General features: G+C 42.2%; 1 protein-coding gene across 1 annotated transcript in view; it reads right to left on the bottom strand.

The window, feature by feature from the left end:
* Nucleotides 1–387: 387 nt before the first annotated feature.
* Nucleotides 388–25,733, bottom strand: part of CCDC169 (coiled-coil domain containing 169) — a 46,496-nt gene continuing 21,150 nt past the window's right edge. Inside the window, exons 5-8 of the mRNA XM_065423533.1 lie at nt 10,821–10,919; nt 10,552–10,605; nt 3,629–3,705; nt 388–525 (exon numbers count right to left, since the gene is read on the bottom strand). Coding sequence (XP_065279605.1) covers nt 423–525; nt 3,629–3,705; nt 10,552–10,605; nt 10,821–10,919 — 333 coding nt within the window. The 3' untranslated portion in view covers nt 388–422. The remainder of the gene's footprint in view (nt 526–3,628; nt 3,706–10,551; nt 10,606–10,820; nt 10,920–25,733) is intronic.

Here is a 25,733-nt window from a genome sequence, read left to right as displayed (position 1 = left end):
GAGCTCTAAAAACAAACCCTTAAAATTTTTTTCAATGACTGGCTGTGGAGTCAAAGTGGGGAAGAACCTGCCTAGCATAAGGCATTTAAGTGATTCCCTGAGTCACCCAGCTTGATTCCTATGATTCCTTGATTCAGTTTTTACATCTGGCAATCAGGCCGGGAAGGCTCAGACTTCACCAGCATTAAGAGGGCACCCAGGAACTGCCCAATGAACTATTCCACAGGATTACAGAGGGCTACTTTTCCCTCAGAATAGGGAGTCTCTGAAGCTGCCAGGAGGCACAGATCTTCATGAGTAGCTATTGCTATTGGAATGTGTCCTAAATTAATGTGGTATATTCATTTTTCTTCAGAAACATTTAGTTAAATATATAGAAACAAGAATAAAAGTGATTGGAAGTTCTTGTTAAGAATATTAAGTCAGTGCTTTAATTTTGGAAGTTGTTTCACTCCTGCAGTCTTTTTAATTGGTCCTTTTTTTGGATCCAGAATCCTTTGATTTTCTGGAACATTATGTCTTCTTCTGAAATAAAGTCAGAAAGGTTAGTCATTACATGTCACTTACACGATGATGCTCCGGAAATTTGAACTGCTGGAAATTGGCATGCTTTTTATATTAAAATAACTGATTATTATGGTTAATTAATAAACAGTTTCTTTCTGGGTGTGAGGTTGAGCATTTAATTATTCTGTATACAAATCCCAATCCTCATCTCATCATTCCTGAATAACTTTATATTATTTAAATGATGAAATTTTAAAGGAACATGAAGAGAATATTAAACATTTGTATAAACAGGAAGGCAGCAGGCTGGGGAGACATTTTCACCAATTATATGCTCCTGATCAAGACATGGAAATTACTGTCTGCACCTGTAATTAGAGCTCTCTGCAGGCAGTGTCCTCTAGAGAGCCATGCTCTTAAGTCCCATGCCCTTACATATAAAACTTTGGTAGCTGACTAACAAGTTTACATTCACTTCATGGGAATAACTCCCCTAAGTGTTATTTATTTACTTTTGGATCAAAGTTTAATTTACAGGACTATAGAACAGAATTTCCAAGGGAAGAAAGGTGACTAAGTAAATCCACAAAGCCATTCTCAGGAGAATGCAGGCAGCATCTCTCTACTATTATGCAAAACAGCTAAGTATCTCTCTATTCATCCTTGCAGTATCTGAGCATTTTATATAGTCTAACATACAAGGTTTCAGTTTCTCTCTCACCCAGTTGAGAAAGGAGGAAGGGAATATATATCAATTGCATACATGTGTCTGTGCACTGATGATTGGAGAAATATTCTGCATATTGTTCAATGGTGAAAGCTGCGGTCATTTCATATGTTCTGGGAATGAGTTGCAGGTTTCTGGGCAAGCTGCCAAGAAAGCGCCATCTCCAGTGCTCTCTAGTTTCACTTTTGAGGTTGCCAAGTTCCATTGTTCTAACTATCATGAGCAGTATATGGGGCCTGCTTCCATTTAAAGCTTCGAAGATCAGGGCCAAAGTCTTGAATCTGACTCAGTAATCAATAAGGAGCTGTTGCAGAGCTGAGTAGACAGACAGATCAATCTCTCTCCACCCTCCAGTTCCCATGTTTTTCTACTGTCGTGCAAGTGTCTAAAGCCCCATCTGACCTGACCCAGGAACCATGGTAAGAATCGCTATTTAAACTGGGTTCTAATTCAGCCAAAATGTACCAGCAACCATGATTAAACAAAGTTTAGATATTGTTTATTAACCTGATTTGAAACCCAGTGAAGACAAAGCTTTGAAATATCGGTTGAAATTAGACGAGAAGCTGCTGGAGGAAATTATGAGGTTATTCTCAAGGCCTGAATTTATTGCATAGTTTTACTCTGGAATTTAAATGGAATTACTTCTAATTTGCATCAGTGTGAGTGAGAGCAGATTCAGGCCCCCAGTCTTTAAAGTCATTAGAGTAGTATTTATGGAGGAATAATGACAATAGCTCTCTGTTAAATTCTCCATACATTGAAGGAGTTCCTCACTTGTGCTTGCTACTTCCTGATGATACACACTGTGACATATCACCACTCTTTGGTATAAGCTGCCAGGTGAGATCAAGGTGGGGACTCACCAGGCTCAAAGTTCTAAGCAGTTGGCTACAGGGATAGCTCAGTGGTTTGAGCATTGGCGTACTAAACCTAGGGTTGTAAGCTCAATTCTTGAGGGGGCCATTTAGGGATCTGGGGCAAAAATCTGTCTGGGGATTGGTCCTGCTTTGAGCAGGGGGTTGGACTAGATGACCTCCTGAGGTCCCTTCCAACCGTGGTATTATATGATTCTAAGCAAAAGGTGAAGAAATCCCACCATGTGCATAAAGTCATTTGAAAAGTGCTGACTAAGGTTACAAAACCATCAGCTTTGAGAGGAGGAGGTGATGCAGTGGTAATCTGTCACAACATGTATCTTTCCAGAACAACAACTACAGGAAAGTATTTTTTGTCTAATATAAAAAGAATTAAAGACAGCAACTGTCATAATACTCCCAAATAAATACTGGTCTAAAACCCACAGAACAGTGCTACTATTCAGCTGGTACTCAATGTCTGGCTGTTGCTGGCTTCCTTAGTCCCTCCAGAGGGAGTAAGGGAGAAACATGCTGGCTCTGCCCTCTCTGGCCACCTCCATAGGAGCTATATAAAAACACAGCCAGAGCCAGAAACTGCCTATGGGTTGCATATTAAGTATTTAAGAGCCACACAATACGTGTCTGATCTTAAGAATCCTTAGTAGCAGACATTAAACCTTACTCTAATAACAGTAATCTACTGAATGCTCACCATGAGACCAAAGAGTGGGAATCAGTGAATATAGTTAACATTGCAGAATATATCTTATTCATGTCCTGAGTGAGAGGTTAAAATAGAAAACAGGTGGGAAAACTATTTCATATCAATTATCTTTTATAATCTAATGATGGGACAGCTGTTCTCAATTTGTATCATGGCTCAATTGCAATGATATAGTTAAGGGTTTGTTAGTGTTTCCATTTTCAGTAAAGAATCAGCTTCAATTTGAAACTTGGTTTATCAGAGCTCAGCTCAGACACACATTTTTATGTTCTAAATTCCCCCAAACAGCTTCGTGCTCTTCACATTTAAAAATTTTTGGGAAACTCTTTTGCACCTGTGTAACTAAAAACTGGCTTTGATTTATTAAGCAATTAGGTCTTAATATGAGTTCATCTAAAATTACTCACCTTCTCATCCACTAGACAGCTGTACACTCTCTATTGACTGAGAAGAACCAGGCTGAACATTTAATTGCATTACTGTTAATGGACTGGAGAATGTAAGAGCAGACTTAGCAAAAAGGCCTATTTTTTTTTTTGACTGAGATTTATATGTAAGGATGCCAAAACCTTCTGTTAGGTTCCACAAAGGCCACTTACATTGTATGAGTACTGTACTATCATTCTGTAATAGTCTATGTTAGTAATAAGCTGATTTAAAATCAGTACCAAGAGTGATATGGACATCAATATTTTGTCAGTAAGATTATCTGCAGCAATCTTTATCTTGGATAGAGGGCTATGATAGTCAAGGGAGAGTATTTAGATAAATGTATTAAGTCAGAAAATGGAGGGAATATGAAAGAGTTACCTCAGTATTTGGTTTTTCCTCTTGATCTGCACTGCATCTGTTTTCTGCCTCTCAGCAATTTTAAGTGTAGATGATGTCTGCAATGGTCAAATTTTTATAAAGCAAGTTATCCTCCAAGTATATATGTTGTTAGGAAAGCAAAAATTCTCCTCACGTTGATTTTGAAAAAGACAAGCACTATGACCCTGATTCAGCAAAGAATTTAAGCTCATACTTAAGGTTATGTCCCATTGAAATCAACAAGACCTAATCACATGTTTAAGTTCTCCGCTGAATCAAAAACTATATTACTTGAATCCATTTATTACTAATTAGGACAGGAATCCCATATTTTCCATCTGCAAGTAATTTTCCCCTATGTATTGTCCTGTATGGAAAAGACAGAATAATGACAGTTTTAGTGATTTTGTTGTGCTGTTGGAATTATGAAATTATTAAGTGAGAAGAATGCAGCATTTACATCTTCCCTGCTGCCTCTAGAGAGCATTACTACAATACTGTGATATACAAAATCCAAGAAGCAGTTATAAAACTTTGGTAATAAAAAGCAAAAATGTGGGGAGAACTTAAACTGTCTCTCTTGTCCCTTGGCTCACAGATCCCCTTGATGCAGAGCTCCTCCAGGCTCATGTCCAACTGTCACCCCAGAAACATCCTCTTGTAGGAATTTCCATAGACTGGAGGGGGAAGCAACGAAAAATGCTTCAGGCTAACTTTACAGTAATTTAGTGCTTCCGTGGCTGGTGGGCTGGGATGTGCTTGTTGAAAGCTGACACAATCCTGCCAACTTCCCAGATCCACAGAACCCCCATAGAGGGGCTTTGTGGGAGCATAAGGCAAAGCAAGACAGCTGGCCACACTAGGGAGCCATAGATGACTTTTTCTAAAAGCGTGGAGCCATGGATCTCTTTGATGCCATTTAAACAAAGCACATGGTTTGGATTATTTTTAAATCTTAATGTTATACTTTAAAATGTATGGGAATGCATTCTTCATGAGAGGGGAAAGAACCTATCACAGCAAGGAACCACATCTGTGATTGGTTATAACAAATACACTGGTTTCTAGTGTGCTTCCATGTATGTACTGCATTAGACAACTACTCTCACTAACACTGTACTAGCAAAGCCTACTATAATTCAAACGAAGACACTTTCAAAGAATATATGTGTAAAGACAGAGTAAGAGCTGCCTGGATTTAATTTATGGAAAGCACTGTTAAATTGTCTGCTTTCAGGGAGTTCTACTAAAGACATTGACTTATGAGAAATAATTTTTGAAGTTTTTTTTTTAATTCTGTGTACCACTTTAAGAAAAAGGTTCTCTTAAAAGACCTATCGCATTTCCCCACTGCTTGGTTCTCAAAATATTGCATTCTGTAAGCCACAAGGAAAGTTCCACTGACCATCAATGTTCCATAGTGTGTGGTCTGAGAACCAGTCTTTTATGATGAAAAAAAAAAAAAAGTAATGCCTTTTGGATGAATACTAAATCTTGTGAAATCTTTACATTTATTTTAACTGTATCACTTAAAAAAAGATTAGCACCTTATGGAACCGGACAACATAAACACACTTAGAAGATGAATATACTTTGAGGAAAAAAAACACAAGGTAACAAGAAAAAGATATTTAAAAGAAATTATTTTTCTGAACCACAGCCTTTCCTTCCCCCCTCCACTCCCACTAAAGGTTACAGGGGTGATCTCAAACAAGGAATAAAAAAATTCTCAGGAAATGCATTCATTATGCTGATATTTTAAATAACTATTAATAAGAAAAAAAGGTTCTATTGCATTTGATTTACTAAGCGTACAGGAGAAGGCTAACAAGATAGGAAAAATAACAAAATGGAATAATCTATAGCTATAAAGTTAAGAGAGAATATCTATGGAATAGATTGTTGTCAGAGAACAATGGTTCTCCTGCTGCTACATTTGCCTCAATACATATGGAAATATTGCTTAGTCAACCATGAGTAGTAATTCCCCCTTCACCTTAGCCTCTGCCAACTTCCTAAGACAGATCTAAGACAGTGGGCTGTTTAATAAAATTGGGGAAAAAATAAAAATAAAAAAAATAAAAAACACATGGTTCCAGATTCTTCCACCCATGACTGATTTTGACATCAGTGGAATTACTCAAGAAGTAAGCACAGCACGGGTGGCAGAATCTATTTCCAGTGTCTCGATTCAGCAAAGTATTTAAGCACATGCTTAACTTGAAGCAATGGAATTACCATGTGCTTAAAGTTAGGCATGTGTTAAGTGCCTTGCTGAACAGTGGCCTAAATTATTTAAGTACAAAAGAGCACTCCACACTCATTAGCTATGTTCAGACATAACAACACTATTTCCTAACTTACTACTGTCTTCCTCCCACAGTGTCTTCATGTTACCAGCCCCAGATTCATCAGCATTTACTGGTCTAACACTGCAAATTTGTTTTCAGCAATTTTCCTCCATTCCCTAAGGCAGCAATGACTACACACAGTGAACCACTTGCCTGCTGTGCAAACACATGGAAACATTGCTAATTACAACCTTTCACCCCAGTTAGCTATACTGGCAATTCAATGACAGTCACTTCATTGCGCAGAGTTCTGGAGTATCATGTTAACCTACTACTTTTAGAAGATCTCTTTCAGAATAAGAGGTGCTATAACGTAAAGCTTTCAAGGTAACTTCCAGTTTGTATTATAGGGTCCTGTGTATTCCACAGCCACATAATTTGTGGCAGAATTAATCCAACTATGCTATAACATCTAATCTTTCATTTTATAAAACAATAAGACCTAGCCCTTACTACTGTGAACCTCTTTGGAATGTGAACTGTATTGTCATGCTGAACTTGCAGACAGATGGCAACAATAACTCTGAAAGGTGTGAAATGGCCAATTTATCTCAAAGGGAAGTTAATGCTGAAGCCTATGGTCGATACTGTTCACTATTTTGCTCTGTTCATTTCAGCAGAAACAACCAATTGTAACAACATGGTAATCTCATCCATGTTGGATGCAATAATGAATACTAGAGCAGGGATAATGGGTAGACCTGGGTAGGAAACTGTTTTCCTGTCTCACAAAGATTTTTAAAGAATCTGAAATATTTTCCCCATCTTGAATCAAGATGAAGAGCAGAAATCTTGAAAATATTCTCAAACCAAAACCCCCCCAACCAAACCATTCCCCCCCCCGAATCAATCGAAACATTTGGTTTCAATTTCAACCTTTTTTCTTAACCTTTTTTCAGTCTAATGACTTACATTTAATAACAAAAAATCATTTCAAACCAGAACCAGAATTTTTCATTTGAAAAAAAAAAAAAAGTTAAAACTAAACATTTCAACATTTTTGAAATATTGTTTCTCTACTTTGTTTGAGTTGGGAAATTTGGCAAACCTGAGCAAGTTTTGCAAACAGTTTCTGTTTTGATGAATCAGCATTTTTCAACAAAAAGAAGATTGAATCGAAAAATTCCCGGACAGCTCTAATAGCGTGAATTCTGGTTTCTATCAAGGGTTGTTGGAGTCGGGTCTAGGGTGAGTATGCCAAACCTGTTGCCCAAAGTTAAGCTCTTAAATCTATAATTAGTCAACAAAGTAAAAGTGGCCTCACTTTAGAGGTGCTGATCATCTGCAATTCCCATTAACTTTAATCGTATTTCTGGGTGCTCAGTACTTCCGAAAATCAGAATCAGGACATTTTCATTGAGGTGTTTAAATATGGCTTCAGAAGCCTAAATTTAGACATCCAGGTTTTAAAATCTTGACCTAGGAGTTTAAGCTTCTCCTGTCCCCTCAAAATGTGAAGTCAGCACCGTCCTTGGCATGAGGGAGTGGTGAAGAGATGCAGTGTTTCACTTTTTCCTTGGTGTTAGTGCTTCAACTATTCCCATAAGGTGCCAATACCTCAAGCCATCTTCTATCGCTTCTCAGGTATCAAATGTCTCAACTTTTCACTACCTTGCTATCATAACCTTCCCATGACAAATTTTACAACTTGTTACATCTACCAAGAGACAAGGTGGATGAGGGAATATCTTTATCACCAATAGAAGTTGGTCCAATAAAAGATATTACCTCACCACCTTGTCTCTCTAATATCCTGGGACTGACACAGCTACAACACTGCATACATCTACCAAGGCATAAAATCAGTAGAAAACAAAAAACTGAAGATTAGATATCATCATCAAATTAAATACTATATTTAACTGTTTAGTGACAGTTCTGGGTGTAACAGGACATACCCCATTCACCCAAACCTTACAAGTATGGAAATAAGAAGTTAAAGGAAAGTATCCTGCATTCTTTTCCACCTTCATGTTGTCTACAATGATGTCAACAACATGCTCCAGTGCTCCATAAGGTACTCCTGAGGGAATTCTGTGCCAAAAAAATAAAAATTATGTGCACAGTATTTTAAAATTCTGCAAATTTTGTCAATAAATAAATGTGGGTCCAGCATGGCAGTGGGGAGCACAGGCCACTGGCTGCAATGAGGTGGGAGATCACCCTGAAGCCCCCACCTCCCTCAGTACAGGGATTTGGCAGTGAGGCTGCACCCAACCCTGACACTGTGCAAGGGCAGGGCCTGTCCCAGAAACACCCCGGGGCCCTGCCCCTTTGCACCAGGTGTGAGTGGGCAAGCTCAGCCCAGCAGGATCCAAGTGTGGAGGGGCTTAGTGTGGGGGGATCTAGGTGTGGGGTGAGAGGTTTCTGTGTGGGGCAATCTGGGTGCAGATTGCTCAGTGGGAGATCTGGATGAACAGGGGCTCAGCAGGGGGGGTCTGGGTGTGGGGAGATGGGACTCAGTGGAGGGGTTCTGGGTCTTGGGGGCTCAGTGTGGGGGTCCAGTTGCTGGGGGAGGGGGGCTTGATGGGATGGGAGTGCAGGTGGTTGGGGTTCAGTAGGGTGGGAGTCTGGGTGTAGGGAGCTTGTCGGGGGGGTCCAGGTGTGTGGGGGGTAGGGCTTATCGGGTGAGGGTTCGATGGGCCTGCTTAACAGGAGAGCTCCAGCTGCTGCCGAGGGGACACCGTATGCTAGGCTCCTGCTTCCCCCCACGATTCCCCTATCCCCTTCTCTTCCCCATCTCATCCCCCTCCCCCACTGCCTTATGCCTCATCTCCCTCCCCTCACTCCCATATTACCCTACCCTGTCCTATTCAACCCCTTTCCTTCCTCACTGCCTCTTCCCTCCAACCCCTCCCCCCATTTCCCTCACCCCCTCTTACCCAGCCCCACTGCGGGCACTCACTGTTGCACAGAAAACAGGAACATAGAAGGGGAGCACGACTGGCACTAGGACTCAGGAGGCGGCCTTCAGCTGCAGAGTCAGTGGAGCCAAGACACAGTCTCCTTCAGCTGGGCAAGTAACTCTGTGCACCCTCCCATGCCTTGCCTCTGTTTGCAGGGGAATCGCCCCCCACAAAACCTGTGCCCATGGTCTTCCCCATGCCCGCTCTTTCCCCCTGCCCAGCTTCCCTGCCGTTTTCTGCAGGGAGCACAGGAATTCTGCAGGAGGGGGGCATTTTCTGCAGGCACGCAGAATTCCCCCAGGAGTAATCAGGCTCTTGCTCTTGGGTATCTAATGGAGATGGAAGCAATATGTACTCCAACTTCAAACTTGCATACTAATGCAAAACCTTAACAGTGATCTAATATGCTTTTATGTAAATCAACAGATCAGCACATCCAGCTGTCACACACGCTGTGCATTTGGGAAGTTATTTTGCCTTTGCACTGCTGAGGTGATCCCTAATGTAGATAAAGACAGTGGTGTGTAAAAGTGTTCGGTGGCTGTGTTCATGGTCAATCCTAGACAAACCAATCCAATGCTCCGAACAGAATTAGATGGCACAGTGGTCCCCTAGTGTGGACTATGACCAGTTAATATGACATTATCAACGAGTGGCACAGCAGCGCTTGTCTTCTAATAAAGGTTGGAAAAACCTGTATTCAGCACATTTAGGGAAACTTTCATGTGGTCTCAAGTAATGGTAATGGTGATGGTGATCTCTTATACCATACATAGTGACCCTTGTCACCTTGTCATTGTCACCCTTGTCGGGATTGTTTCCCTAGCCTCTGCTAGCCAGAAGCTGGGATGGATCACTTGATGATTATCTGTTCTGTTCATTCCCTCTGGGGCACCTGGCATTGGCCACTGTCAGAAGACAGGTTACTGGGCTACATGGACCTTTGGTCTGACCCAGGATGGCTGTTCTTATATTTAGCCAAAACAATGCTTTGGCTGAACATGCATTATTACATTTAAAAAAAAAAAAAGTTGAAGTCAGACTGAGAACCATCTTAAGAACTGTACAGCATGCTACAATACAGGAATCTGAGTATATAAGACCTGAGCTTAGTTCTTTACACCTGTGCCAGCAGGGACTAGATGCTGTATAGGGGCAGTGTAGTCAGCCCTTTGACAGGATGTATACACTGGACTTTTATTCTTAAGACTTTCCACCACTGTTGCCATCAGCTCAATTCCACCCAGGGGATGTGCAGGTATAGACTGTCCACTGGCATTTTAACCTCTGTGCCATCCAACTCTGCTCAGAGCAGGGCTAAAGGGTACAATGGTTAAAGCTCCAGTAGCCATCATGCCTTGTCTACTTTAGTGCTCCCACCAGCAATATAATGGGTGGGAAATTTTAAGACAAGAAGTCTGGTGTAAACAATGGCAGGGAGAGAGATGACAGACAGACAGACTTCCATCTCTTTCTAGCAATCGCTCCAGCTAACTGAGGCCTGGCTCTGACGGGAACTATGCCTGGCTTTCCTTGGCTGGAATAAAACTCAGATTTGTATGAAGGAGAAAAAATAAAGAAAAATAAAGAGTTAAACAGTAATGATCCTTCAAGTACCAGCTTGGGAGGAAAAAGATGATTAGGTTGCAAAGTTTTTGTTACTTACCTGTGAGATCTCTGCTAGGTACATGCGCCGTTCATCATTAGCCTTATGGTAAGCCTACATTTTAAAATAATGGGTAAATGGTTACAATCAAACAAAACAATTAGCATGGTTAATCAAAAGGGAAGGAACAAACACACGTACCACCCCAGGACTTTTTCATTTTATGTTTCATGGAATCATTACATTCTCTACACCAATGCTTTGGACATTTCTAGACAGCATAACAGCTTCTAGAAAGGGCTGATTAGACAGATATGGCAGTAACAGACCTTTGCTTCTTGTTCCAGTCTAAGCTCATAATCCTTCAGTTGGTTCTGGAGACTTTTCTTTTCCTCTTCTAGTTGTTTAAGAAGCTGGTTTAAGGAACCCTGCAGTTGTATACAAAATAAAATCAATAGGTTACAAATATTCCTGTTCTGAACAATGATAGAAGTTGTTATCACAATCTAGATTCTGAGTTACAATCTTCAAGGTCTGTGTGCTTATGCTTAGGGCTACGGTTTTGTCACGGAGGTGGCGGAAATCATAGAATCTGTGACTTCCAAAGACCTCCGTGACTTCAGCCCTGGCGGCTGGGAACTGCAAGGTCCCATTGCCTCCTGCAGCGGCAGGGAGCTATAAGATACCCCCGCTGCCGGAGGCAGTGGGCACCCAAGCTCTCAGCCACCATGGGCAGCAGAGGTACCCTGCAGCTCCCCGCTGCTGTGGGGGACATGGGAAACCACAGAGCTCCCCACCACCCGCGGTGGCAGGGGAACCCTGGCAGGTCCCTGGCCGCCGCAGGCAGGGGGTGGTGCAGAGGGACCCCCGCAGTCCCCAGCCACCATGGGGGCTAGGGAGACCCCCACAGCTCCCCACTGCGGTGGTGGCAGGGGGATTCCCACAGCGTTCCCTGCTGCTGGGGAGGGGGCAGAGGGACCCTACAGCTCCCCTCCGCTGCTGGTGGCAGGGGGACCCTGGAGCTCTGAGCCCCCACAGGTGGTGGGGGGCCCAGAGATCCCAGCATAAGACCGAGCTACAAGGGAGTTTGGTTGACCCATTACCAGAAAGCTGGCTCCCAGTATGTGACAGTAGAGAGTCCATGGATGGAGCCTCTGTAGGAAGCAGTGTTATAGACAACGTATGGAAATAATTCCCCCATAATTTGGTCTGTCCTATCCTTGAGTTATGGTGTCACAGCAGGCAAACAGTTTAGACTGACAAGGACTCTCTTTTGGGTACAGTAATGTTGTTAATAAAGCTGCATCCCTTCTTTTCCACAAAAACATTCCTGGATGCTATTAAGTTTTCCCTGTGAATGATTTTCATTAGAGTCAAGAATTTATAATGGGTTTGGCCGAAGGTGAAGTGCTGTTAAAAGCTGCCACCACGCTGAAATAACCCCTCCTGCTGATTTTAATAAACAGAAATTGACAGCAGAGCCATGGCTTTCAAGAATGCTTCACCCATGACTGAGCTGCTATTAACTTTAGTTTTCTATTATGACAGATACATTGGAGAAGCCATGAAAAGCCATTGTTTTTAAATTAAAATGGGAAGTCAAAACACCCTAGCTGCAGCTGAAACTCTGTTGCATATTACAAACCTCTCCCTATTATAGGATCTACAAGCCTACAGAGTGTTTACATTCAGCCCATTTGGAGAGAGAGAAAGAAATGGACAGAATGAGGAGGTAATTTTGCTAAATCCAACTACTGCCATATTCTACTTCATTATTACATCTGTGTCCCCACAGAATCAAAGAAGGAAGAGAAAGAAAAAGCTTTAACTCTGTCAACTCTAGGAGACTGAATTTTGGTTGAAAGAAAGTTTTACTAGCCATCTCTACCTGACAGCATTTTGGAGAGTGTAACCACCTGACATACAGTAACTCCTCACTTAACGCTGTAGTTGTGTTCCTGAAAAATGAGACTTTAAGCGAAACGATGCTAAGCGAATCCAATTTCCCATAAGATTTAATGTAAATGAGGGGGTTAGGTTCCAGACAAAAGACATATATATATATATATATATATATATATATATATATATATATACACACACACACACACACACACACACACACACACATACATACACACACACACACATAGTATAAGTTTTAAACAAACAATTTAATACTGGTACACAGTGATGATGATTGTGAAGCTTGGTTGATGTGGAGGAGACAGAGGGTGGGATATTTCGCAGGGAATGCCTTACTGCTAAATGATGAACTAGCATTTGGCTGAGCCCTCAAGGGTTAACTCATTGTTAATGTAACCTCACTCTATAAGGCAGCAGACAGAGACAGAGAGACACACCGTGTGCGTGAGAGAGAGATATGCACATTTCCCCTTTAAGTAGCTCACCCCATTCTTAAGTACACTGCCTTGTTAATTAGATCAGCTTGCTGAGACCGCAGCTGCTGCCTGGAAGCTCCCTCCATCCTGAACCCTGTCGTGTGTCCCCCCCGCTCTATGGAAATGGGGTAAGTGGGGTGCAGGAGCAGGGGGGAGGGGACACCCTGACATTAGCCCCCCACTTCCTCCCTCCCCCTGTACAGCAAGCAGGAGTCTCTGGGAGCAGCTCCAAGGCAGAGGGCAGGAGCAGCACATGGCAGTGGGGGGGAGGGACAGCTGAATGCCGGCAATTGATAGCCTGCTGGGCAGCTGTAGCACAGGGAACTTAGGGGAGCGGGGAACTGATAGGGGGGCTGCCAGTCCACCCTGATTCCAAGCCCCCACCACCTAGTTCCAACGGGCTACTCTTCCTGCAAGCAGTGGACAAAGCAGGTGGCTACCAAACGACATTAGAAGGGAGCAATGCACAACTTTAAATGAGCACGTTCCCTAATTGATCAGCAACGTAACAACAAAACAACGTTAACTGGGACGACTTTAAGTGAGGAGTTACTGTACTTGTAACACACTTTGTTTGTGTCCCACACAAAACTCCTCCCCACAGTAGATGGGAGTTCATGCTACTGTTTTAATTGTTCGGAGCAAGTCCAAGCATCACCACGTGCCCCTGCACTGGATCATTCTATAGTGCTGGTGTTGCAGCTATAGCTGCAGCAGAGCAACTGAGTAACTTTTTAGTGGCTCTTCTGGTCAAATTTCTAAACTCTGTGGCCACTTGACCCTAGGGATCAAGTCTTCTAGAAGTCCCTCACTGAACACAATGACATGTACATACCTCTAGTCCCATAGCAGGCACTTTTTAAGCCAAAATCTTCTTCAAGGTCACTGTGTTCCCGTACTCAGTTTGCTTTTGGATCTGGGATAATTTCTTCTCAGAAGTTATCCTACAGTTGTGCTAGCAGCTGACCCAAGGTAGATGCCAGGACACTCACTGAACAATGGTTAGATCCAATCCCAGGTAACCCAGACTATTTAGCACACCATTGCTTTTGACAGGTGAATGCATATCTGGCCCAGCAGTGCAAAGAGAAAACTAAAGGCTTGAAGGTGCATCAAAACAAGGCTGGTAGCTGCACCTTCACATGCGTTTGAACAGATGCTAGTTCCTGGGTGTTTATGGAGACTGAAATGATCCTTGACAACAGTAAAGCCCAAAGAGGAAGGAGAGGGCACTATGTCACAGGCGGTATTAGAGGCATTTGCTGGACTGTTGGGAGATGGGGGAACCATCTACACAAGGTATGTATTATGCTATGTATTATTTGTACTTTTCTGCATGGTCGAGGGCTACGCCTACATGAACACTGCCATTGCGATTAAGGAACAGGCAGACAGTCACAAGTGAGGGCAGAAGTCCCTCTATTACTTCAACTCAGTCACTTGAACAGACACTGCAGGACCCTTCCTCACATCCCCTGAGGTGATAGACAAAAAAAAAAAAAATCGAATCAAATGGCCTGCCCTCTGCCAAGCCCCCACCAGCAGTAATCCAATTCCTCAAGATCAGTACAGGGGCCCACCCAGAGTCAGTTACCATCATGGGAAGTGGATTCTGCTGGAGCATCTCCCCAGGAGCGGCAAAATAAAGTCTGTTCTGGCTCTCTGGTGACCTTGGTGCTCTACTGAAATACGAACTATCACCACCTTCAAACTTCTGCAGACAGCTAGCTCTGCATTTTCAGCTCTTCAAGAACAAATCTGGCTCTCTGAACAAACAGAAAATGCCCTGAACCTCCAGTGCACTCTCTGTTTTGGGATAAAATGCCAAAACAGACTGCAGTTGTCAGTGAGTTATAGGATTTGACCCCATCTCCCATAATTCCTTTAGACAATCCGAACACCTTGCACAATTTCCCACAAAGTATCACTTCCAGGGCCTGAGGAATAGGTAGCTCGTAGACAGCAGTGCATCTAGTGCAGGGGAGAACTGCACCCAAACCAGAAGGGTTAGTGTTGATGCACTGCACTGTTAAGTTGCAACGCTTCAGTTCCCGAGTGTAAACAAGGCAGAGTTAAGGTTTCACAAGCAAATTTTATTTTAGCATTTCCTTACTTTTGGGCACTCCACTCTGCATTCGTGTAACATGCTTTCTGAAGGGATTTGACTCATCTGCATGGTCTTAAATCATTTTCAACACCAGCTCAAAGTAATTTGCTGAAAATAATTTTCCAAAATGGTTCAGTTTCCTAGTATAACTCTAGCTCATACCTCTGGTAGTACCCTAATTCCTATGTTTTCTACCAGAAAAAAGGTCTAGACAAAAATTCTATAATATATCTAAAGTATTTATATGGCCCTCATCACTGTAGTATCTGAGCATCTCACAATGTAATGTATTTATCTTCACAATTCTTCAGTGAGGTAGAGAAGTACTATTAGCCCCATTTTGCATATGGAGAAATGAACCAGAGAGACTAAATGACTTGCCCAAGGTCACACATGGAGCCTGTGGAAAAGCAGAGACTTGAACCCAAGTCCTAAGCTAATGGTCTAACAACGGGATCATCCTTCTTCCATAATAAGGAACTATTTGCTAAACAAAACACTTATGTACTGCACACAATGAACACTGAATGAGGCAAGCTCTGCTGCAGAGCTCTTCCTTCTTGAGCACATACTTTGGGTATTAGATGAGGCAGGGAACCAATATAGACTACACATGTTTACTTATGTGAAAAACCTCTCTAGATATTCAAACACTGGAGGAAGAGATGAAACAATGTTTCAGAAAATGGACCTAAGAAAATTTAAACCAGTAAAACTTCAAAGATATTCTAAGCGCTAACTCTGCTAGGGCAGATCATAAGTTACCTTCAACTCCTATCACATAAGCAGTAACTGAAGAATCAACTGAGACCTTATCTATGGTGCATCTAGCCACAAGTGTAGCTGCACAAAGCAAGAATCCAGCCAAGCTGAATCCAACCAAACCCCTAAGGGGTGTGTTCACCTTCAATTAACTCTCTGAGAAAGGAGGGGATAAAAACTCATTGAAACAGATGTTACTCAAGAGGCTTACAGCAACGTGAGCAGCTTTCTGTACAAAGAAGTGAAACAGCACAAAAGAAGAAGCTCACAGCAAACAGCTCAAAGAACACAGACACACAGCACAGACAAGTCTCAGCTAAAAACAAGGACTAGCAAGAGCCCACAGGAGAACTAGCCCTCTGAAGGGGACAGAAACCCAGCCTACCTATGTCAGACTCCACTTAGGAGAATAAAATAACCCAGATCCACCTGTGCATAGGAAATTGCCTAAGTAGCTGGGTGGCAGCTCATTAGGTAAGGCGCACCTGGGCCTAAATAAAGACTTATGAGGACTCATTTACTAGGCCCCAGAAGAGGAGTATTTCTCAGAGGAGCTGATTAGAGAACTTGCCAGACAAGGAGAACGAGGAAAGGTGTTTCTGGAGGGATCAAATTCCCCAAGGAGCAAAGCCATAGAGAGGCTTGATTCCAGCAAAAGGATCTTACCAGACAGCGGTCAAAGGTCTAGGTCACTGGGGAAATACAAGCCGCTCCAGTGAGGAGCTGGAGTAGTTTAAACTATGCAGGGGCTGTGAGTCCAGAGAAAGAACCCTTCACTAGGTGATGCCTGGAGAGCTGAGTCCTGAAGAGGTTCCTGGCCTAAGAGGGCCTTACTGGTGAAGAGGCTGGATGGAGGGCCTTAGGTGGGGGGCTGACTAAGATTAGCTTGCTAGAACACTGGAGTGAAGACTAATTTGACCATTAATGACTGCTTCTTGGAGCAGGTAGGCCTGGAACCCACAAGGGGAGAGGCATTTCTTGATTTAGTCTTAAATGGAGCACAGGATCTGGTCTAAGAGGTGAATATAACTGAACTGCTTGGTAATAGCGACTATAATGTAATTCAATTTGACATCCTTGTAGGGGGGATGGGGAAAATACCACCACAGTGGTATTTTACTTCAGATAAGGGAACTCCATGAAAATGAAGAAGCTAGTTAGACTCAAATTAAAAGGAACAGTCACAAAAGTGAAATGCCTGCAAGCTGCATGGAAATTTTTAAAAACACCGTAATACTGGTTCAGATTAAATGTATATCCCAGATTAAAAATAATAGTAAGAGAACCAAAAAAATGCCATCATGGCTAAACAACAGAATAAAAGAAGCGGTTAGAGGTAAAAAAGCATCCTTTAAAAACTGGAAGTCAAATCCTACTGAGGAAAATAGAAAGGAGCATAAACTGTCAAGTGTAAAAGCATAATTAGGCAGACCAAAAAAGAATTTGATGAGCAACTAGCAGAAGATTCAAACTAATAGAAATAATTTAAATACATTAGAAGCAGGAAGTCTGCCAAACAATCAGTGGGGTCACTGGATGATCAAGGTGCTAAATCAAAGGAGCACTTAAGGAAGACAAGGGCATTGTAGAGAAGCTAAATGAATTCTTTGTATTAGTCTTCACTGCAAAGGATCTGAGGGAGATTCCCACACCCGAGCCATTCTTTTTAGGTCCAAATCTGAGGAACTGCCCCAGATTGAGGTGTCAATACAGGAGGATTTGGAACAAACTGATAAATTAAATAGTATTAAGTAAGGCTGTCAAGCAATTAAAAAAATTTATCGCACTGTTAAACAATAATAGAATACCATTTAAATATTTTCAGATGTTTTCTACATTTTCAAATATATTGATTTCAATTACAACACAGAATACAAAGTGTACAGTGCTCACTTTATATTTATTTTTGATTACTAGTATTTGCACTATAAAAAAAAAAATGAATAGTATTTTTAACTCACCTAATATATGCACTGTAGTGCAATATCTTTATCATGAAAGTTGAACTTACAAATGCAGAATTATGTAAAAAATAAAATAAAACTGCATTAAAAATAAAACCATGTAAAATTTTAGAGCCTGCAAGTCTATTCACTCCTACTTCTTGTTCAGCCATCACTCAGACAAACAAGTTTGTTTGCATTTACAGGATATAATTCTACCCTCTTCTTATTTACAGTGTCACCTGAAAGTGAACAGGCATTTGCACGGCACTGTGGTAGCCAGCTGTGACAAACTGGGAATGTTCTCAATGTGTTCTTTGAATACTGATGGGGGAGTATTGACCTGGGAAGGTTGCAGGGGAGTTTTGCTGGGGCTGTCTGCACTGGGGGATGGGAGACTTTCCTTGAGGGAAGATACCTGAGCATGTAACATGAGAACCCAGGAAGGGGGTTGGAGGCCAGGTGACACCTCTGTCCAGGAAACTGGACAAAAGGCAGGGGGAGGAGCTGGGGGGAGGCTGAGTGACATGGCTGGAGGGCGTTTCAGTTTGGAGCTGGCTGGGAAAATGGAGGGGAGCCCAGATGGGGCTCTGGCCTCCCTGGGGCCCCCCAAGATGGACCTAACTGAGGGGGTCCGGTTGTCTGTACCTGCAAGACCTGTCTTGGACTGTGTTCCTGTCGTCTAAATAAACCTTCTGTTTTCCTGGCTGGCTGAGAGTCATAGTGAATCGCAGGAAGCCGGGGGTGCAGGGTCTTGTCTCCCCCACCCTCCGTGACACCAGCATAGCAAGATATTTACATGCCACATGCGCTAAAGATGTCCCTTCATGCTTCAACCACCATTCCAGGGGACATGCTTCCATGCTGATGACAGGTTCTGCTTGTTAACAATCCAAACCAGTGCGGATGGACGCATGTTCATTTTCATTATCTGAGTCAAATGCCACCAGTAGAAGGTTGATTTTCTTTTTTGGTGGTTCGGGTTCTGTAGTTTCCGCCCTGGAGTGTTGCTCTTTTACGACTTCTGAAAGCATGCTCCACACCTTGTCCTTGTCAGATTTTGGAAAGCACATCAGATTCTTAAACTTTGGGTTGAGTACTGTAGCTATCTTTAGAAATCTCACATTGGTACCGTCTTTGCATTTTGTCAAATCTGAAGTGAAAGTGTTCTAAAAATGAACATGTGCTGGGTCATCATCCAAGACTGCTATAACATGAAATATATGACAGAATGTGGGTAAAACAGAGCAGGGCGGGGACATACAATTCTCCCCCAAGGAGTTCAGTCACAAATTTAATTAACGCATTATTTTTTTAACACGCGTCGGCTGCATGGAAGCATGTCCTCTGGAATGGTAGCTGAAGCATGAAAGGGCATACGAATGTTTAGCATATCTGGCATGTAAATACCTTGCAATGCCGCTACAAAAGTGCCATGCAAATGCCTGTTCTCATGTTCTGGTGACATTGTAAATAAGAAGAGGGCAGCATTATCTCCTGTAAATGTAAACAAACTTGTTTGTCTTAGCCATTGGCTGAACAAGAAGTAGGACTGAGTGGACTTGTAGGCTCTGAAGTTTTACATTGTTTTGTTTTTGAGTGCAATTATGTAACAAAAAAAAATCTACATTTGTAAGTTTCACTTTCATGATAAAGAGATTTCACTACAGTACTTATATGAGATAAATTGAAAAATACTATTTCTTTTGTTTATAATTTTTACAGTGCAAATATTTGTAATAAAAAATAATATACACTTTGCTTTCTATTACAACACAGAATACAATATATATGAAAATGTAGAAAAACATCCAAAATATTTAATATATTTCAATTGTTATTCTATTGTTTAACAGTGTGATTAAAACTGTGATTAATTGTGATTAACTTTTTAATTGTGATTAATTTTTTTTAGTTAATCGCGTGAGTTAACTGAGATTAATCGACAGCCCTAGTATTAAGTTACCAGGACCTGAAGGTATTTACCCATGAGTTCTGCAGTTTCATATTTTAGTTCCTTCAGAACTACTATCTGTGGTATGTAACCTATCACTTAAATCATCTTCTGTATCAGATGGCTGGAGGATAGCTAATGTGACAAGTTTTTTAAAAAGGCTTCAGAGGCGATCCTAGCAATAACGAAGGTAAGCCTAACTTCAGTATCAGGCAAACTGGTTGAAACTATAGTAAAGCACAGAATTATCAGACACATAGATGGGGAAGAGTCAGCATGGCTATTGTAAAGGGAAATCATGCCTCACCAATCTGTTAGAATTCTTTGAGGGGATCAAAAACATATGGAGAAGGGTGATCCAGTTCGGGTTGCCCTGTGTCCGGTTTTCGACTGGAACAGTTGACAAGGGATCCTGGTGGGCTCCGGTCAGCACCACTGACCAGGTTGCTAAAAGTCTGGTTGGCGGCGCAGTGGGGCTAAGGCAGGATCCCTGCCTGCCCTGGCTCCGTGCTGCTCCCAGAAGTGGACGGCATGTCCCCGTGGCTCCTAGGTGCAGGGGCGGCCAGGGAGGCGCCGTGCGCTGCCCCGGCCCCGAGTGCCGCCCATCATTGGCTGGGAACCATGGCCAATGGGAGCTGCAGGGGCAGTGCCTGCAGGCGCGGGCAGCGCACAGAACCGCCTGGCTGCCCCTGCGCCTAGGAGCTGGATATGCCAGCCGTTTCTGGGAGCCACTTCAGGTAAGCGCTGCCCGGCTGGAGCCCGCACCATGAATCCCCTCCCACACCCCAATCCCCTGCCCCAGCCCTGAGCCCCATCCTGCACCCAAACTCCCTCCTGGAGTTTGCACCCCACACCCTCTCCCGCACCCCAACCCCCTGCCCCATCCCAGTGAAAGTGAGTGAGGGTGGGGGAGAGTAAGCAACTAAGAGAGGGGGGATGGAGTGAGCGAGGGTGGGGCCTCGGAGAAGGGGTGGGGCAGGGCCTCGAGGCAGGTGTTTGGTTTTGTGCGATTAGAAAGTTGTCAACCCTAGATCCAGTGGATATAGTGTACTTGCACCTTCAGAAACCTTTGGCAAGGTGCCTCACCAAAGGCTTTAAAGCAAAGTAAGCAGTCATGGGATAAGGGGGAAGGTCTTCTCATGGATTGGTAACTGGTTAAAAGATAGGAAACAAAGGGTTAAGAATAAATGGTCAGTTTTCAGAATGGAGAAAGGTAAATAGCGGTGTCCCCCAGGATCTGTACTGGGACCCAGGGTCGGATTTAGGGGCAGGCGACCCAGGTGACCCAGGGGTGCTGTTTTTGTTTTTAGTGAAAAAAAAGGAAAACAGAATGTTTGGAGTAACATGTTTCAGGTATTCCATATGTGGATTCGTTTTTCACTAACCTCCTAGGATGTTCTGGACCTTTGTGGAATCTTGCGGAAACTTCCAGATTTTCTGAGAACAACATTTTCCTTGAATTTTCTAGAATGTTGTCAGCCATGCCCTCATGGGTATATACGGGATGGGGCATCGCCAGTCAGTCAGTGAGAACGAAGTGAAGTGAGAGCGCAGCTGCGATATTGTGAATCTTGTTTTTTTGTGTAATTGTGAAAATGTACTTGTGTTTTAAGACTTGAAGAGTGTAAGTAGTGACTAATAAAGGGCATATTTAATGAGACACCAGAGATATTTATTGAACCCCTATCTAAGCAGCAATATAAAAGAAATACCGTTACTTCTTTTGCCATGCTTAACATGTAATGTTTGATGAGTTTCTAAGATTGCGGAACATAGCCTTTTGCTCTCCATGATACGGTCTATTTTCCCCCATAGAAAATAAAAGATGCCCCCAAAGAAGCCTTCAGGAGTTCAGTATAGGAAGCAAAAAGCTCAATTGCAATCTAGTTTGCAGCAAAGGGAAAACGAGATCGGAAAATATCTGAAACAGAATAATATAGACCGGGCATTAGGCAGTAGCAATCGTCTCAGCGCAGAAGAAATTGAGGAGCGAAGCGTAAATGATGGAAGTCCTAATACTAAGGAATTAGCAGATTTACCTGAAGATAAGGAATGAAGATGTGAGGAAAGTAATGGAGAATCATCCAGTTTTCCTTGTGCCATAAAGGAGAGTGATGATAAAGAAGAATGTGACTCACATGAAAAGGAGAGTAATAACGAAGAAAAATCTGGTTTACATGAAAAGGAGAGAAACGATAAAGAAGAATCAGCCTTGCATGATGACACAAACAGCAGTGAGAAAAATTGCACACCACAAATTGATATATCAGATCCTGCTTTACGGCCGGCGATCCTAAACTGTGCCGATATTGATAATACAATTTTGAACAGGCCAGGCAAAATCGAGGATATGACGTTTCCAGTAAATAAGCAGAAGTGCCACTTCTCAAAGTCACACTGCGAAAGAGTGCTTGAGAATGTGAGAAACTGAACTGGCATTGGCTAGTTTACTCAAAATCAATTGACAAGGTGTTCTGTTTTTGTAGCAAAATATTTGACAAGAATGCCAAATTGTTGCTTGCACTTTCCAGGTACAATTACTGGCATAACTTAGCTGATGCTCTAAAGCAACATGAAAAGTCACCTAGCCATTTTACAGACTACTCCAAATGGATGGAGTCTACTCCAGGCTCAAGCAGAATACATGCATAGACACATAAAAACAATGTATTTCAGGAATGTGCTTGAGCGTCTGATCTCAATTACTCTCTTCCTTGCAGAGAGTAATTTGGCTTTCCGGGGCTTGTTGGATAAGTTGTTCACTGAACATAACAGTAATTTCCTTGGTTTGGTAGAGCTCCTTGGGAAATACAATGATGTCATGCGTGAGCACCTACATTGAGTAGTTTGTAAAGAAGCTCCATTACTGCAGGCTTATGATGCCCTGATGGAACCGATGCAGTCGAGTAAAGCTGAGGCCAGAATCTGACATGAGGAGTAAAGTCTGGCAAACCAGTGGTGGTTTGGCATGATATCCTGTTCCAAGTAAATGTTGTAAGCAAGGCATTAAAAACTCAATCGATGGACATCGCGACTGCTACTACTTTGATGAGAAGCTGCCTTGACTTCATTGTGGCCTACAGAGAGAATGGATTTGAAGATGCCATCTCTGCTGCCAAAGAAATGGCGGAAAACTTAGGAGTTGATTCTGTCTTCAAGGAAACTTGGATTCATTGGAAAAATATACATTTAGGTTGCGAGGGCAGAGATGAGGTGATGGGAAGCTCAGAAAAAAAATTCAAGAGGGAGGGGTTTTTGCTCTCTTGTTGACACTGCTTGAATGTCCATTAAAGAAAGGTTTGGACAAATGAAGTACCACAAAAAGACCTGGGTTTTTTTGTATGACCTTAGTAAGCTGCCGGAGGATATGAAAACATTCTTGAACAGTTGTATGGACCTTCACTGGACAGAGATATGGGGAATGTTCGGATGTCAATAATTAAGACCTCTATGTTGAATTGGACAACATCTGTCACATTTTGCCACATGGGAAGCACTCTCCACTTCAAGTTCTCCAATTGATTCATGAAGCAGAGCTGAAGGACATTTTGTCTAATGTATGGATAGCTTTGAGGATTCTGTTCATGCTGCCAGTCACAGTCGCGAGTGGTGAGCGCAGCTTTTCGAAGCTCAGGCTCATTAAAATATATCTTCTATCGACCGACCATGGCCAACGAGAGACTGACATGGTTTTCTATTTTATCGCTTGAAAAGGCCATTGGCCAGTCTTTGGATCTCTCTGACGCTGTGCTTCATTTTGTGAGGGCAAGAAAAACGACCTTTTGAACTAAAGGACTAGGGTTAGAGTGACCAGAGAGCAAGTGTAAAAAATCGGGATGGGGGTGGGGGGTAATAGGTGCCTATATAAGAAAAAGCCCCCAATATCGGGACTGTCCCTATAAAATCGGGACATCTGGTCACCCTAACTAGGGTTGACATTCTAAGGCTGTCACCTACTGTAACACTATTTAATGCTTGTCCACCCAATGTTGGTGCACAGTTCAATTTCTTGATGTTAGTACATTTCAGTTATTCTTAAAATTAAAGTTTCTATACGCTTAGACAAAATTATTTTTTTTAATTTGCTTATATATGGCATGCACAAATACAGATTTACAGATCCTAGCGGGCAAATTTATCGTCTTATATGACAGGGATAAATCATGCATGCAAATCGTGCATCAAAGTCGTGAAATGGACTACAAATGCAATAAAAATAAGGTATTCAAAAGTTTAACAAATGGAGGGGGGGCACCGAATACACTGCTTGCCTGGGGTGCTATTTGGTCTAAGACCAGCCCTGCTGGGAGCAGTGCTATTCAACATATTCAGAAATGACTGGAAAAAGGGGTAAATAGTGAGGTGGCAAAATTTGCAGATGATACAAAACTACTCAAGATAGTTAAGTCTACAGTAGACTGCGAAGAGCTACAAAGGGATCTCACAAAACTGGGTGACTGGATGACAAAATGGCAGATGAAGTTCAATATTGATGAATGCAAAGTACAGCACATTGGAAAACATAATCCCAACTATATATACAAAATGATGGGGTCCAATTAGCTGTTACCACTCAAGAAAGAGATCTTGGGGTCGTTGTGGATAGTTCTCTGAAAACATCCGCTCAATGTGCAGTAGCAGTAAAAAAAAACTAACAATGTTAGGAACCATTAGGAAAGGTATAGATAATAAGACAGAAAATATCATTATGCTACTATATAAATCCATGGTATGCCCACATCTTGAATACTCCGTGCATTTCTGGTTGCCCCATCTCAAAAAAAAGATATATTTTAAATGGAAGAGGTACAGAGAAGGGAAAAACCATGATTAAGGATACAGAACAGCTTCCATATGAGGTGAGATTGAAAAGACTGGGACTGTTCAGCTTAGAAAAGACATGACTAAGGGGGGATATGAGAGAGAGCTATACAATCAAGATGGTGTGGAGAAAGTGAATAAGGAAGTGTTATTTATCCCTTCACATAACACAGGAACCATCTGTCACCCAATGAAATTAATAGGCAGCAGGTTTAAAACAAAACAAAGAAGAACTTCTTCACACAATGTACAGTCAACCTGTGGAACTCATTGCCGGGGATGCTGTGAAGGCCAAAACTATAACTGGGTTCAAAAAAGAATTAGATAAGTTCATGGAGGATAGGTCCATCAATGGCTATTAGCCAAGATGGTAAGGTAAGCAATCCCATGCTGTAGGTATACCTAAGCCTCTGACTGTCAGAAGCTGGGACTGGACAACAGGGGATGGATCACTTGATAATTGCACTGTTCTGTTTATTCCCTCTGAAGCATCTGGCATAGACCACTGTCGGAAGATAGGATACTGGGCTAGATGAACCATTGGTCCAGCCCAGTGTGGCTATTCTTATGTTAATTTCCATACTATGTTCAGACTTTGGTTAAATAAACTGGACTCCTGAAAGGGCAATGTTCACTATATGTGGGCCTTACTGAACTAATTGATAGCCCAAAAAAGGAAACTGAGGCAGGGACTCACCTGTGGTGTTGTGACTGACTGCAGGGGGTGCACCACAGTGACCTCCACACCATTATCTCCCTCCTTTATCCAGCACTGACCTGTGAGAATATGCTGCCACCTAGCCTCAAGATTGAGTGGGTGGGATAAATTCTGATCTAAACCCTGAAAAAGTCAGGATAACTTTATTGCTGAAATTGGTTTAATTAAATATTGTCATTCTTGTAAATTAAGGTTTATTAACAGCTTCTTCTGCTAAACCCTGAATAGCTGGACAATGTATTCCTGGAAAGGAGACATAAGCTGACTAAGGGATTTAAAATTCTTAGTTTTCATTAAACTGCCTGTCGAGTCACTCTGAGTGAGCTGATGGCTAAAAGACATGCTGCAATTTTAAAATAATACCTTGAGAGTCTTCTTTACATAACTGAATTCTTCACTAGCAAATATGTTATTAGCCCAATGATCCATCAAGTCTAGTTTCCAGCAGTGACCAATATCCAAAGCTTCACAGTAAAGGGAACCCCCCCCAATTAATCTTTTCTGCATTTATCCCCACGGTTTTTCTTTTTTTATT

The sequence above is a fragment of the Emys orbicularis genome, chromosome 1 (assembly GCF_028017835.1).
Source record: "Emys orbicularis isolate rEmyOrb1 chromosome 1, rEmyOrb1.hap1, whole genome shotgun sequence".
Lineage (NCBI taxonomy): Eukaryota > Metazoa > Chordata > Testudines > Emydidae > Emys > Emys orbicularis.
This window is presented reverse-complemented; position numbering and strand designations above follow the sequence as displayed.